This window comes from Triturus cristatus, chromosome 3_1 (genome assembly GCF_964204655.1).
Source record: "Triturus cristatus chromosome 3_1, aTriCri1.1, whole genome shotgun sequence".
In the NCBI taxonomy this organism is placed as follows: Eukaryota; Metazoa; Chordata; class Amphibia; order Caudata; family Salamandridae; genus Triturus; species Triturus cristatus.
The window spans coordinates 46383756-46396478 of NC_140583.1; the positions used below are offsets into that span (position 1 = coordinate 46383756).

General features: G+C 49.1%; 1 protein-coding gene across 1 annotated transcript in view; it reads right to left on the minus strand.

Moving 5' to 3' along the window:
* Nucleotides 1-12723, minus strand: part of LOC146859668 (astacin-like metalloendopeptidase) — a 311371-nt gene that overhangs the window by 82723 nt on the left and 215925 nt on the right. Inside the window, exons 7-9 of the mRNA XM_085645618.1 lie at nucleotides 4550-4665; nucleotides 2337-2562; nucleotides 2035-2156 (exon numbers count right to left, since the gene is read on the minus strand). Coding sequence (XP_085501744.1) covers nucleotides 2035-2156; nucleotides 2337-2562; nucleotides 4550-4665 — 464 coding nt within the window. The remainder of the gene's footprint in view (nucleotides 1-2034; nucleotides 2157-2336; nucleotides 2563-4549; nucleotides 4666-12723) is intronic.

Here is a 12723-nt window from a genome sequence, read left to right on the forward strand (position 1 = left end):
CCGAAGGAGTATCTCCGCGCCATTGGACTACCATATTGCAACAGAAGAGGAGAATCGGACAGTATATCTTATTAGTTATGAAATAGGAAGGTTTTTAACTGTCTCCTGAAGGGAAAATGATCGTCGCATAGTCTCAAAGATGTAGGGAGGCTATTCCATAAAGTAGGACCAGCAACTGATAGGGCTCTGTCTCCCTGTCTTGCCTTTTTTGCCCTTGGTACACATAACAGAGCCTGCTCACTGGATCTCAGAGAGCGCATGGGTACATAGGGGCAGAATTTGTTAGATAGATATACAGGGCCTCTCCCATGTAGGCATTTATGTATAATACAGCAGATTTTAAACTTCACCCTCTGTTTAATAGATAACCAATGTAGCTTATTGAGTAAGGGTTTAGAGGGAGTGCGGGGAGGCCGGTTTAGGACAAGGCGGGCAGCAGTGTTCTGGACCACTTGTAGTCTGGAAGTGACTCCTTCATTTGCCGCCAGCAATAGTCCATTACAATAATCCAGCCTACTTAGTACCAAAGCCTGTATCAGAGTTTTTCTAGTTGAGTCTGGCAGCAGAGGAAAGACTCTCCGTAGCAAACCAATAATGTGGAAGCAAGAGTCCACCACTTGATTGCCGTGGTGTTTTAGGGAAAGCTCCTGGTCCAATCGGACCCCTAGATTTTTTACAACCTGTCTAGGTTCGGGGACTGGGCCAAGGTCTTGAGGCCACCAGTCAGGAGTCCACAGGAGTTTGGCCTCCCCGAACAGCATCACTTCCGTCTTTGCCACATTACATTGCAGGAAGTTAGATGCCATCCAGTGAGCCACTGCTTTCATCCCCTGGGCGAAGTCATTTCTAACTTTGGCCGTGAGGGTTTTAAAAGGGAAGAGGAGTTGGGTGTCATCCGCGTATGACACTGGGGTAAAACCATAAGATCTCATGATGTCTGCTAGGGGTGCCACATAGATGTTAAAAAGAGTAGGGCTCAAACAAGAGCCCTGTGGCACCCCCTTGGAGATCTCCCTCTCCTCAGATCGATATGTACCCAAAGTGACCCTTTGTGTGCGGTCTGTCAGGAAACTCTTCAGCCAGGCTAAAGCCTTATCTTTCAAGCCGATGTTAGCTAGCCTGGTGGTCATGATGTTGTGTGACATTGTGTCAAACGCCAAACGATATGTGAACAGTACCTTTAAAGCAAAGCTGTCGTTGGTAGTCTCAAGAAGAGATTTCGAGGAGACTGTAGAACGTTGTTGATCGTTGATAAAACGCAGATCTAATTTCTTATCCAGATGACGTTATGGCTGTACTTGCATGGGTTCTTCTTTGTAGCCAAAATATCGTCGCCATAAATATGTATTAACCAGGCAGGAACAGTGTATAGTAATCTGGTTATTTATTTGGCTACAAGGACGACAGAGCCATCAGGTTAGCTCTGCCAACAGCTTCTCTAGGCTTAACACTCAACCTGGTCGCTAGGAGACCAAACATTCCAATTACAATTACATCATGAGATACTTAAAGGAACATGACATATACATAAATTGGAATACATCACAACAGACGACACGTTTACTGAAGTATAATGTTAATCCATGGTGGAGGGGATTCACTTTATGTATGTTTGAGTTTCCTAATCCCGCCCATTTTACACCTCAACAGGATCATCACAGGGTATGTTAGACTGTTGCCATTTGCACAGCACTGTTGTTTTTATGATCTCTGGAAGCTGTCAAATGAATCCATGAAAAAATGACGAATAAGAGGTGTAGTTTGAAGAAAGAGACATGTATCGAATAAGCAGCCTGTCTACAGAAAATGTGCAATGCAGGCAAATTGATATTTTCTCTCAAATGCTCCCTGTACATGAAAAAAAAGCACATGCATTTTGCGTGTGGTGGCACCTTAAGACTGCTGCATTACCTCATCCTCCATTTCAGAGTCTAAGTGTATGTAGGACATAAGTATGCACAGAAATAAGTCACTCAGCCTTACGGATGTGATTAAGATGCCTAAAGACTTCGTTCCAGACTGGGCTGCACATACCTTGTATCCTGCTGGAGCCAGAATGATCATGACACAGTCCATGCCATTGGGGTAATTCAGGGGGTACCCGGGTGAGGTGACAATTCCATTGTCCGTAGTGGAGGTGCTGTCACATGTCACTGCTAGAAGATGGGACAATAACAAAATGTTTACATTGGTTTACCAAGGAAACGACAGACTGCAGAGAGGAAAGATAACTCCACAGAACAGAACTAAGCAGCATCCAAAAGAAATGTGGCAGCAGGGAGGTCTGCTCTCACAGGGTGACTTGAAATACAATGCCTGAGGTACAACAGGCTTACCTGTCCTGTAGGAGGCTTGAAAACTGCTGGCTGAGACAGCACCATTACTGACAAACTCCACCAGCATCATGCTTCCGGAAGACACAAGTGCCGGGAGATCCAACTTCCCACAGGCCTTCTTGAGTACAACTGGGGATAAAGTATTGTCGCCGTCGTAAACATTGATGAAGTCAGCAGAGCAACCTTGGGTGAGCTGGACATCAAAGTCATCAAACTGCAAAGCAATCTGGCATGACAGAAACAAAAACAGGCATGGCCATAAATGTTATGGAGACAAAAAAAGCACATTGAATAATGCCAAGAACCTATACTTGACCAGACGCGGGGTGATGCGCAGGAATGTTACAGGGTTTAAGGCTTGACACCGGCTTGGGACAGACCACGTTAGGAATGGTCCCTTCCATGATTGAGACGGAGTTTGATCAAGCTGAGTTTGCATTCACAATCATTAGGGATTCAATTGCTTTGGTGATGACTGATTCAGCTCCGCTTTAGCTGTGACCAAACTGTCCCCCTCCCAATTGTTGAAGGATAATCAAATGGATCAACTCATAGTCCCAGGAACCAATGGGAGCTTAGACCACATAACCCTTTCTGCCCCTAAACTACTGTAGAGCCCAAGGGTGAGCTCGACACTACCAGCAAAACAAAATGTCCCACTACCCGTTGGGACTGTCCAACTGGGGCCTCTAATCTCTTCCACCATAATAAAGGGCTCCAGATGTAGGTACATGTGACACCTTTAATGGAACTACATGTCCCAAGAGGCCATCACGACATGCTGCGCTACTGCCCGCTGTGACCCATAATCCCTTGCTCCACAGAAGCATGCTGCAAGGCAGTGTGTTCAGTGGGGTGCTCCGGAAGAATGAGATGACCCCTTGCCAGATGATCCAGATGATCGCTGGATCATCTCCAGGAGAAGAGGCAAAAACTAAACACACTTCCTCGTCTCATCGGGTGTGTCTTGGTGTGCCACACTGTCTTGTCGCCAAGCTTAAGCTTAGGTACTTGCTGCAATCTTAGCCTTGAGCTGTGTTTGCAAATGCTCTCAGCTTCTTTGGTAATTTTGAGACCTTTGTGTAAATGGCTCCCTCTCATGCTTTGCAGCTCACTAGAAGAAAAATCTGGAGAAACAAATTCAACTCAGTCACCTCTGAGGAGAACACTTTGATAACCCCAATCCACCAAGACAACCATCAACCAAAGAGGGCTACGGGTCATGCCCTTGGCCTGGACACGTCAACAGTACCCAAAGTTCTGTGTTTGTTCTAGGGTGTAGAGTCTAAACAGAGGAATCCATCTTAGCCAGTACAGACACCAGACATTACATTGCTCCATTGCTCCATTTGTGGTGTGGTGGATCTCAGCTTTTCCACCACTGAAGGGAATACTATGATAACTCGAACCAAGAGCCAGCCAGAAAACCATCAACCAAAGGTTTTAGACAAACCAAACTTAAAGCAGAAGTGACTAGAATCCTCTCCGCCAATAGCAACCGATCTCAAGGGGAAAACTTAGAAACTACCAATAATAGCTAGTGACAATCAGCCCTAAATTGTGTTGCTCTTTGCCACTCTGTTCTAACCACCTGTTTAATACAATAGTAAATACCCATCACGCTCAGCAGAACTAGGTCACTTTCTCTGTTTCAGTTTGCCAGCCACAATGGATTTCTCAAGTCCCAGTATATCCGACTCAGCCCAAGTGATTTGAGTTGAACCTCTGAAAAGTCCCCACCAAACACGGGCTAGGTAGCTCCTCTTAGAGAAAACTCCTTTATTCACCATACCTTAAAGGGTGACTACTCCGAGCAACTGAAACATGGCATGAAGGCATAATACAAAGCACTTACGTAAATAATTATATAAATCGTACAGGTAAGAAATATACACATCGGGGGAACCTAAATAGGACAGATGCCCTACGTGTCAAAGATGGCAGCCCGGTCGTAGAGAGACTGCCGCCAATAATCAGCAAACGGCGGGGCTGGTGATAACTCCTTCTAAATGATAGTTCGAAGTGTCAGGAGCCCCAGTTCTCAATGGGCCTTCCACTCTGCCAGCTCTGAATGAGGCTCTAAAACATATAAATGAAGGAATCCAAACTTTTATTATGCAACTGCTTTATAGTTTCAGAATGTTCTATGGACAATCATCCCAACAAACCTATTTTGTACTTGTTCTTGAGAGAAAGCAATCTTCTGAAGTCACCTTGTTTGATGTAAGACGGATCAGCCACCGGCAGTTTATTCCGTCTTGGTGGGCGCCTGGAAAGTTGGGTGTTGAAAAGGATCCCCGTGGGTCAGACAGAAGGGAGCTGCAGCGATCTAATGAAAGACAGCAACCAATCAACAGCTGACAGACAAATGAGAAAAGTTAAAGAAGACATCCTGGAAAGGCTCTTCCACCTCAACATGGTTACCGCTGGAAAACACATGGAGCATTGTATCAAAACAAAGGTACTTTTGCCAAACTTGTACTTCGACAACTGGCTTGAAACAAGCTTTGGCAAAGCCAATAGGTTTGACTTTAATATGTTTACATACGAAAAGAGCATCTGTGCATGGTTGTATACCTGTGTTAGCACATCAAAGCCAGATGACATATTGGCTTTTGCAAAGTTTTTTTTATTTTAAAACTAAAAAAGAACAATGGATAGGACACAGATGGAGAACACAATTGAAATATCCATGGTGAATAAACAATGTGAAATGAACATTAATGGAAACGCACAAGAAAAAAAGAACAATGTAAAAAATAAAATAGGTAAAAATACAATGGGGATATGGAAACGAAAAACAAATAGGGAAGTCCTCACTAAAACAATAAAAAAGCCCAGTGAAAAGACCAAAAAAAGGATTGCTTGCTGGGAAATTTATGTTTGAGATAAATAATTTAATGTGTGATGATGTGCTCTACCTTTGAGATGTCAAATAGATCTTCATGCATGTGTGTGGTCTGACCACCCAAGATTGTAGACGCTCTGTGAAGAGCTCCCATGCCCCAGCCCTGCATCCAGATTCATCCTACTGCTAGCTTGACTCTGCTTGATATGATCGAACCCACAGGTCCCCTGGCCATCGGCTGCACCTCCCGGAGCTGGCCCTTGCCTGTGGATGTGCCTGATCTGGGCAGGCCAGCTCTCCATCTTCACAGTCAAGATGGCGGTGGCCTACAGTTGCTGACTGGGTGTCCCCAGCTGCTCCAGAGCTACGTGTGTAAGGGACCCCCGTGAGTGTAGTCTGGCCATATTCCCTCAATCCACCTGCTGGCTGGGCTGCCACCTGCTGAGGAGACTCCCTGCATGATATGGACTACCAGCGCTCGGCGTGGAGCTGCTGCCTGGGACCGGTGGGGCCTGGATCGACTGGCCTGGGGCCCCCTGGGATTCCTCCTGATAGTGAATGGCGGGCGCCTAGTTGGCTGCGTCCTAGCCCTGCTCACAGTGTGCACTGGGGTACTTGGGAGCCCACCGCCATTCCTCACCTCCCCCTCTTGCTACTTCTTAGTGCCTCAGTGCCTAGGGCTCTGAACGTGCCCTTGCCTACCTCCGGACCCACAAGGCTAACTGCTTGTTATGCTCACACCAGCCTAGAACTTGCGGTGCAAGTGGGTTGCCCTCATTCACGTTGGAGTTTGTGGCCCGACTCTTGTAATTTACCATCATGGGCAGGGATTGTCCGCCCCATCACATGCTCAAACAACGATTGACAGGTACAGCACTTCCTCGTAGGAGATCCCTAAGTCTGCTAGGGAGGCCAGGACTCCAGGCAGGGCTAGCACCGACTCTATCCTGCAAGCCATACAAGCCTTCTCTACGACACCGGAAACTAAGATCGGTGAGGTCGGGGTTGATGTTGCCCTCCTGCACCAAGAACTGCTTTAATGTTGTGGACAGGGCTTCTGGGGCTGAGGGCTGTATATCCGAACACGAGGATACATTACATCAATCAATTGATCAATCAGGGAATTGTAAGCACGCTACTCACCCATGAGGGTCTCAAGACGCTGGGGGGTGGGGGGAGTACGCAGATCTGTTTAGCCGAATAGACAGGTCTTGAGGGTCTTCCTGAAGGTGTTTAGGGAGGTTGTGCATTTGATGTCTGCCGGTAGCTCGTTCCAGATCTTGGCTGCAATGTGAGAGAAGGATCTTCTGCCTGCTCTGGCTCTATGGATGTGTGGGGTTTTGGCCAGTCCGAGGTTGGAAAATCAGAGGTTTCTTTTGGGTACGTGGAAGTTGATTCTGTCGTTGAGATATTTGGGTCCGTTGTTGTGTAGGAATTTGTAGTTGTGAGTGAGGATTTTGAAAGTGATTCTTTTCTCCACGGGGAGCCAGTGGAGACTTCGTAGGTGTTGACTGATGTGTTCGTGTCGGGGGATGCTGAGGACGAGTCTTGCGGCGGTGTTCTGTATTGTCTGGAGTTTGCGGAGTAGGGACTTGTTGATTCCGGCGTAGAGTGTGTTTCCATAGTCCAGTCTGTTGGTTACTGTCTTCCTTGACACAGGGGGGAGCCACTTGAAGTTCTTGCAGAGGATGCGGAGGGTGTTGAAGCAGGTGGAGGTGACGGCGTTGACCTGTCGGTTCATGGTGAGTGATGAGTAGAGTACGATGCCGAGGTTCTTGGCGTGGTCTGAGGGTGTAGGTGGGCTTCCGAGGGCGTCCGCCACCAGGTGCTGTCCCATGCAGAAGGGGTGGTACTGAGGACGAGGACTTCTGTCTTCTTGACGTTGAGCTTCAGGCAGCTGTTGGTCATCTAGACTGCGACGTCTTGCATTCCTTTCTGGAAGTTGAGTTTGGCAGTGGTGGGGTCTTTGGTGAGGGAGAGGATGAGCTGGGTGTCGTCGGCATAGGATACTATGTTGAGACCGTGTTGTCGGACGATGGCTGCGAGGAGGTGTCATGTAGATGTTGAAGAGGGTGGAGCTCAGGGATGAACCCTGTGGGACTCCGCCGGTAATTTTCGTGGGGTCGGAGAGGAAGGGTGGGAGTCTGATCCTTTGGCTTCTTCCGGTGAGGAATGATCGGATCCAGTCCAGGGCTGCTCCTTGTATGCCTGCGTCGTGTAGTCTGGAGACTAGTGTGCTGTGAGAGACGGTGTCGAAGGCCGCTGATAGGTCAAGTGGGATGAGGGCTCCGGAGTGGCCTTGGTCCAGGTGGGTGCGGATATCATCTGTGGCGGCGAGTAGGGTGGTCTCTGTGCTGTGGTTGCTTCAGAATCCGGAGTGGTATGGGTCGAGGACGGCTTTCTCTTCAATGAATCGTGTCAGTTTCCTGTTGACTGTTTTCTCTGCAACTTTGACTACGAAGGGGAGGAGCGAGATGGGCCGATAGTTCTTGAGGTCAGTGGGGTCAGCTGTGGGCTTCTTGAGCAGAGGCCTGACTTCTGCGAGCTTCCAGTCATCTGGTAAGGTGCCTGTTTTGAAGGTGGTGATGATGGTGCGTTGTAGTTCGGGTGCGATGGCAGCCGCGGCTCTGTGGTAGATGTGAGGGGGTCAGGGGTTGATGGGGGCCCCCGAGTGGATGCTTTTCATGGTCGAGGCGGTGTCTTCGGCCGTGATCGGTGTCCAGTTGGAGATGGTGGGCTGGCTGGTGTTTCTGGGGGGCGGGGGCTGTCTGTGGTGCCTGGTGGATGGTCAATGAAGTTGTCGTAGAGGTTTTTGATCTTGAGGTGGAAATAGGTTCCAAGCTTGTCGCAGAGGTCTTGGGATGGGGTGAGGTCTGGGGCTTCGCTGCGTGGGTTGGTGAATTCTTGAATGACACTGAAAAGTTCCTTGGAGTTGGTGGAGTTGGCCAGGATTTTGTTGTGGATGAAGTTCCTCTTGGTGGCTCTGATCTGGTTGTGGTAGTCCGTCATGGCGTCCTTGTAGGTGGTGTGGTTTTCGGTTGACTTGGTGTTTCTTCAGTTCTTCTCCAGGCATCTGCAGGTGCGTCTGGCTTCTTTGAGAGCGGTGGTGAACCAGGCGGCTTTCCTAGGGCTTTGTTTGTCAGGGTTACTTAGCGAGGCCAGCTCGTCTGTGCAGTTGTAGATCCAGGTGTCGAGTTCTCTGGCTGCGTCGTTTGCGTCTGGTGCCCAGGTGTGTTTGTCTCGGGTGAGGGTGGAGTTAAGCTGCTCGTTGGTGACCTTGCGCCAGTTCCTTCATGGTGGGCGTGGGGCTGGTTTGGGTGCCTTGGGTTTGTTGATGGCGAAGTGTACGCAGTGGTGGTCGGTTCATAGCAGCTGCGTTGTGTGGCTGAATTGGATGCTGTTTCCTGCTGCGAAGATGGGGTCGAGGGTGTGTCCTGCTCTGTGAGTCGGTGTGTTGACAAGTTGTTTAAGTCCGATGCTGGCGAGGTTGTCACGAAGGATAGTGGAGTTGGGGTCGCTGGGGTTGTCGAGGTGGAAGTTCAGGTCTCCAATGAGTATGTAGTTTGTTGAGGCGATGGCGTGGGGTGCGATGAAGTCGGTGATGGTGGTGGCAAAGGGTGTTCGGGGGCCGGGGGGGTCTGTAGACGAGCATTCCTCAGAGTGTGGCTTTAGTAGTGGTCTAGATCTGGAAGGGCGGTTGTGTTCGGCAGAGGGGAAGGTGTTACTGGAGGTGGTGAGGCGGAGGCTGGTCTTGTGGGCGATGGCGAGGCCTGCTCCTGGGTGGTTGGGGCGGTGTTTCCTCTGGATCTTGTATCCATCTGGGATGGCGGTGCTGAAATCGGGGGCGGAGGATGCATTGCTCTAGGTCTCTGTGAAGAAGGCGATGTCGGGCGATAGAGAGCCGAGTAGGATCCAGATTTCCATGGCGTGTTTGTGTACGGAGCGTATGTTGAGGAGGATGCATTTTAGGGTCTCGCCGGTGCTGGCATTGGCGGTGTTGGAGGCTGGGGTGGCGGTGAGGGTCTGACGGCAGTGGAGGCAGGAGAACTGGCCGTGGGTTGTGTTCGGCGAGGCCTGTTGGCATTCTCCAAGTCTTCCGGGGTGGATTGCGAGGAGGGTGATGGTGCCGTACTGGTCGGTTGTGGGAGGTCCAGGGTTCCTGGCGCTGGCCGCGGTCAGGTCACGGACTGTCCTAGACGGGCTTGCCTTTGGTGAGCCTTCGGCGCACCAGCTACGCGCGGCCGCCATTAAGTAGGGGAGGTGGGAGGGAGGAGAGGCTGGGAGGCAGGAGCGGGGAATTCCGGGGGGGGGGAATTCCGGGGGGGGAATTCCTGGGGGAAATTCCAGGGGGGAGGGGCAGCAGGGGCAGCAGCGGCAAACGGCGAAAGGAACAGACAGGCACCAGTAAATAAAAACAGTGGTGGAATTAGAGCAAGACACAGATGGGCACAATAACAGGAAAAATTAAGAAAAAAAAACGGCTGAGAAATGTTACGGTGGTTGCAGGCAGTCTGGTCCCAGTTGCAGCGGGCAGCAGGCGCAGGAGTGAACAGCAACCTCAAACCTCCCAAGGAGGAGGTCGGGGTCTGGAGGCAAGAGACGGCACAGCAGAGCTGCGGGGAGAGAGTGGACCTAGACCGAGGGTTACATGAACTGAACCACTGTTGGGCACCTCTCTACTTCAGCTAAGCTATTGGAAAAGTGAGCCAAAGACACAGAAATCCAGGCCCACTGAAACAACTTGAGCCTCCTTGGTTCTCCAGAAGGTGTAGTGGCATCCTCACCACAAAAATTCCTGAAGGTATGGATTATGTCCTGGCTACCTGCGGACCAACTCTCTACCAGTGTTGTGCTGGAACATGCCCATCGTTCACTAACGCAGAGGCCCCAACCTGGGGCCACTTCTAGACTGTTTGTGGTGAAGGTCCTCAACTACAAGGACAGAGACACAATCCTAAAAAGAAGTATAAACAAAGGGTCCCATTCTTTACTAGTCCATCAGAATTCTCATCATTACCGACTACGACTATACTCACTTGCTCCAGAAAACAATGGAAAACATTTGACTCTGTTAAACAAAAGCCTCAAGCAATGTACCTCTCTTATATACACATGTTTCCAGCCAATGTGAAAGTTATTTATGCATTCCACTCCTTCTCTTTTGGCACACCAGAGGTGGCCTGGGACGGGGCCATAGAGTGGAAAGAACTCAGATTTCACACACGCTCTCTTTTCGGGAGTAGGTGGGTTCTGTTCCCAGAGCGGAACCCAAGGAGTAGGCTGCCGAAAGAAACAGCAATGCAGACAGAGACGGGATGTGGTGAGTGGAACACCCGGCCCCTCTGATGTCGAAGGTGACTGCTGAGGAAGTACTGGAGGAGAAAACATTCTGTCCCTGAGAACAGTCGGGCCCAAGATGGAAGATGAAGACACCCTTTCTGTGCTCAGTACTGTTATATTCCTTATGCTCATGGACATATTCGTCACTGTTAGACCTCGCATTAGACTTTGACTTTTGTACATCACTAGCCAGCAGTACAACATCCTAGTTATTACACAATGCAGGAGGGGGAGGCACTGCCCTACCATGCTACTTTTTGATATTGTTCCTCAGGGGGAGTTAGGTTGACAGATGCTTCCAGGGTGTATGTGTGGGGTGGAGGGGCATTAGGCAGCTACTTGGGGTTTTGTTTGCTGTTTTGTTACTCTTTCTTGATAGCTTTAATAATAATAATAATAATAAGGGAATTTTATAAAGCGCATGGTTACGCTCAAAGCGTGTCCCCGCGCTAAAACAGAAAGACTCCCACCAGACTCAGCCATTGGGACTGTGCAAACTAGCGTGTATATAAGTATGTTTTTAACTTCCTCCTGACGCCAAGTTCAGATGTCTCAATAGTACTCACATAGTACATATGCACTAACTATCTTGAGCATTTGTCATCCAGTGTCACCTCTAGTCTCCACCGCAAGATGGTTATCCTGCTTGATAGGGACCTTTTGACTGCTTTTTAAGAATCATAATTCCTCTCTCTGATGAATACATTTAGCATAATGACATGGAACATCGATGGTCTTAATGACCACATTAATAAAACCACTATTGTTCACTTTGCCGAGCGTCACTCATTAACAGTACTATTTCTACAGGAGATTAACCTCCTTGGGTCTCAATGCCCTGTTCCTAATGCTTCAGATATGACAGAGTCTTCCATGCAGGTCATACTAAAGGCTCCTGAGGCACTGCCATCATTGTCCACAAACCTTTACCTGTCACCACTCTGCCTCAGACACAGGGGTGGGCATATGCTTGTTAGAGGGTCGTCTAGAAGTCTAACACTAAGACTTTCTTAGCGTTAACATTTCTCTACTCCTGACAAAGACCTTGCTGGAGCTCATTTTAAATGTAGTCCTGAGCGTGCTGTTCGGTCCAACTGTTATTGGTGGTGACTGTAATGCCATAAAGGACCCACATTTAGACACCACTGGGTAAGGGTCTTGTAGCTACAACTACAAACTTTGCTGGCTGAATGGGCAGCCTCCTTTGTCCTTTGCGATGTATGGAGAAACTGGCACCCACGGTCAGCCCCATACATTCGCCTTTCTGCTCCCACTGCTGCATGCATATACATGGCTATTTTTTCCTACCGGCCACCGAAATCTCGCATATGTGATAGAGCATGCTGAGAGGCACTTCAGTCATGTTGCTCAAGGGCGACCATGCTGGAACCCACAGGCAGCTGTGGCATCTGAACGCCTGGTGCCTACTAGATGCGCAATGCACAGACCATTTGGCTCTAGAACTGAAAACTCACTTTGATCTCAACTTTGATTTGGTAGACTCCAAAGGCACCTTATGGCTGGCTTGGAGGGCAGTCCTGAAGGGCATGGCTATGGCATTCCTCCGCCAACAGAACTGTGCGCACCTTCAACGTTTTTCTGACCTCGAAACTGAAATCTTGTCCCTGGAACATACACACCAAAGGGTAGCAGACGATTTCTCCCTTTGACTGCTGGAAAATTGCAGGTCCTCCTTTCGTCAGACGTGCCAGAAGGAGGCAAAGAAGTGTTGTATAGGTCCATCAGACAGAAATACATGTAGGGAAGTAAATCAGAGAAACTCTTCTACTGCTTGCTACCCATGCCACACCCTCTAGGCTTATTCCTATGACACATAATATATTGAGGCTGAGCCTTTCCACCTCTCCGGAGAGTGCTGCTGCCTTTGACTCCTACTATTGCAAAAAGAACAGTTGATAGACATTATGCTGAGAAAAACAAACATTCACCCCAAGTCACAACAGATCTAGATTAAATCTGTTGTTTTTTGCTCGCCACGCCATTCCACTTTTGACCCGGTCATATGTAAATCAGTCTTGACCCTACTCCCCATGGGAACACTCTAACCCTAACTGCCAGGCCATGATCTTCATGGACCAGAGACAAGCATCCTGGGACTGGTTTCAGGGTATTACTACTCATCCGCCAGGTTACCTTGAATCCGGTGGCATAGAAAGCACGGGATCCATGTCTGGGCAT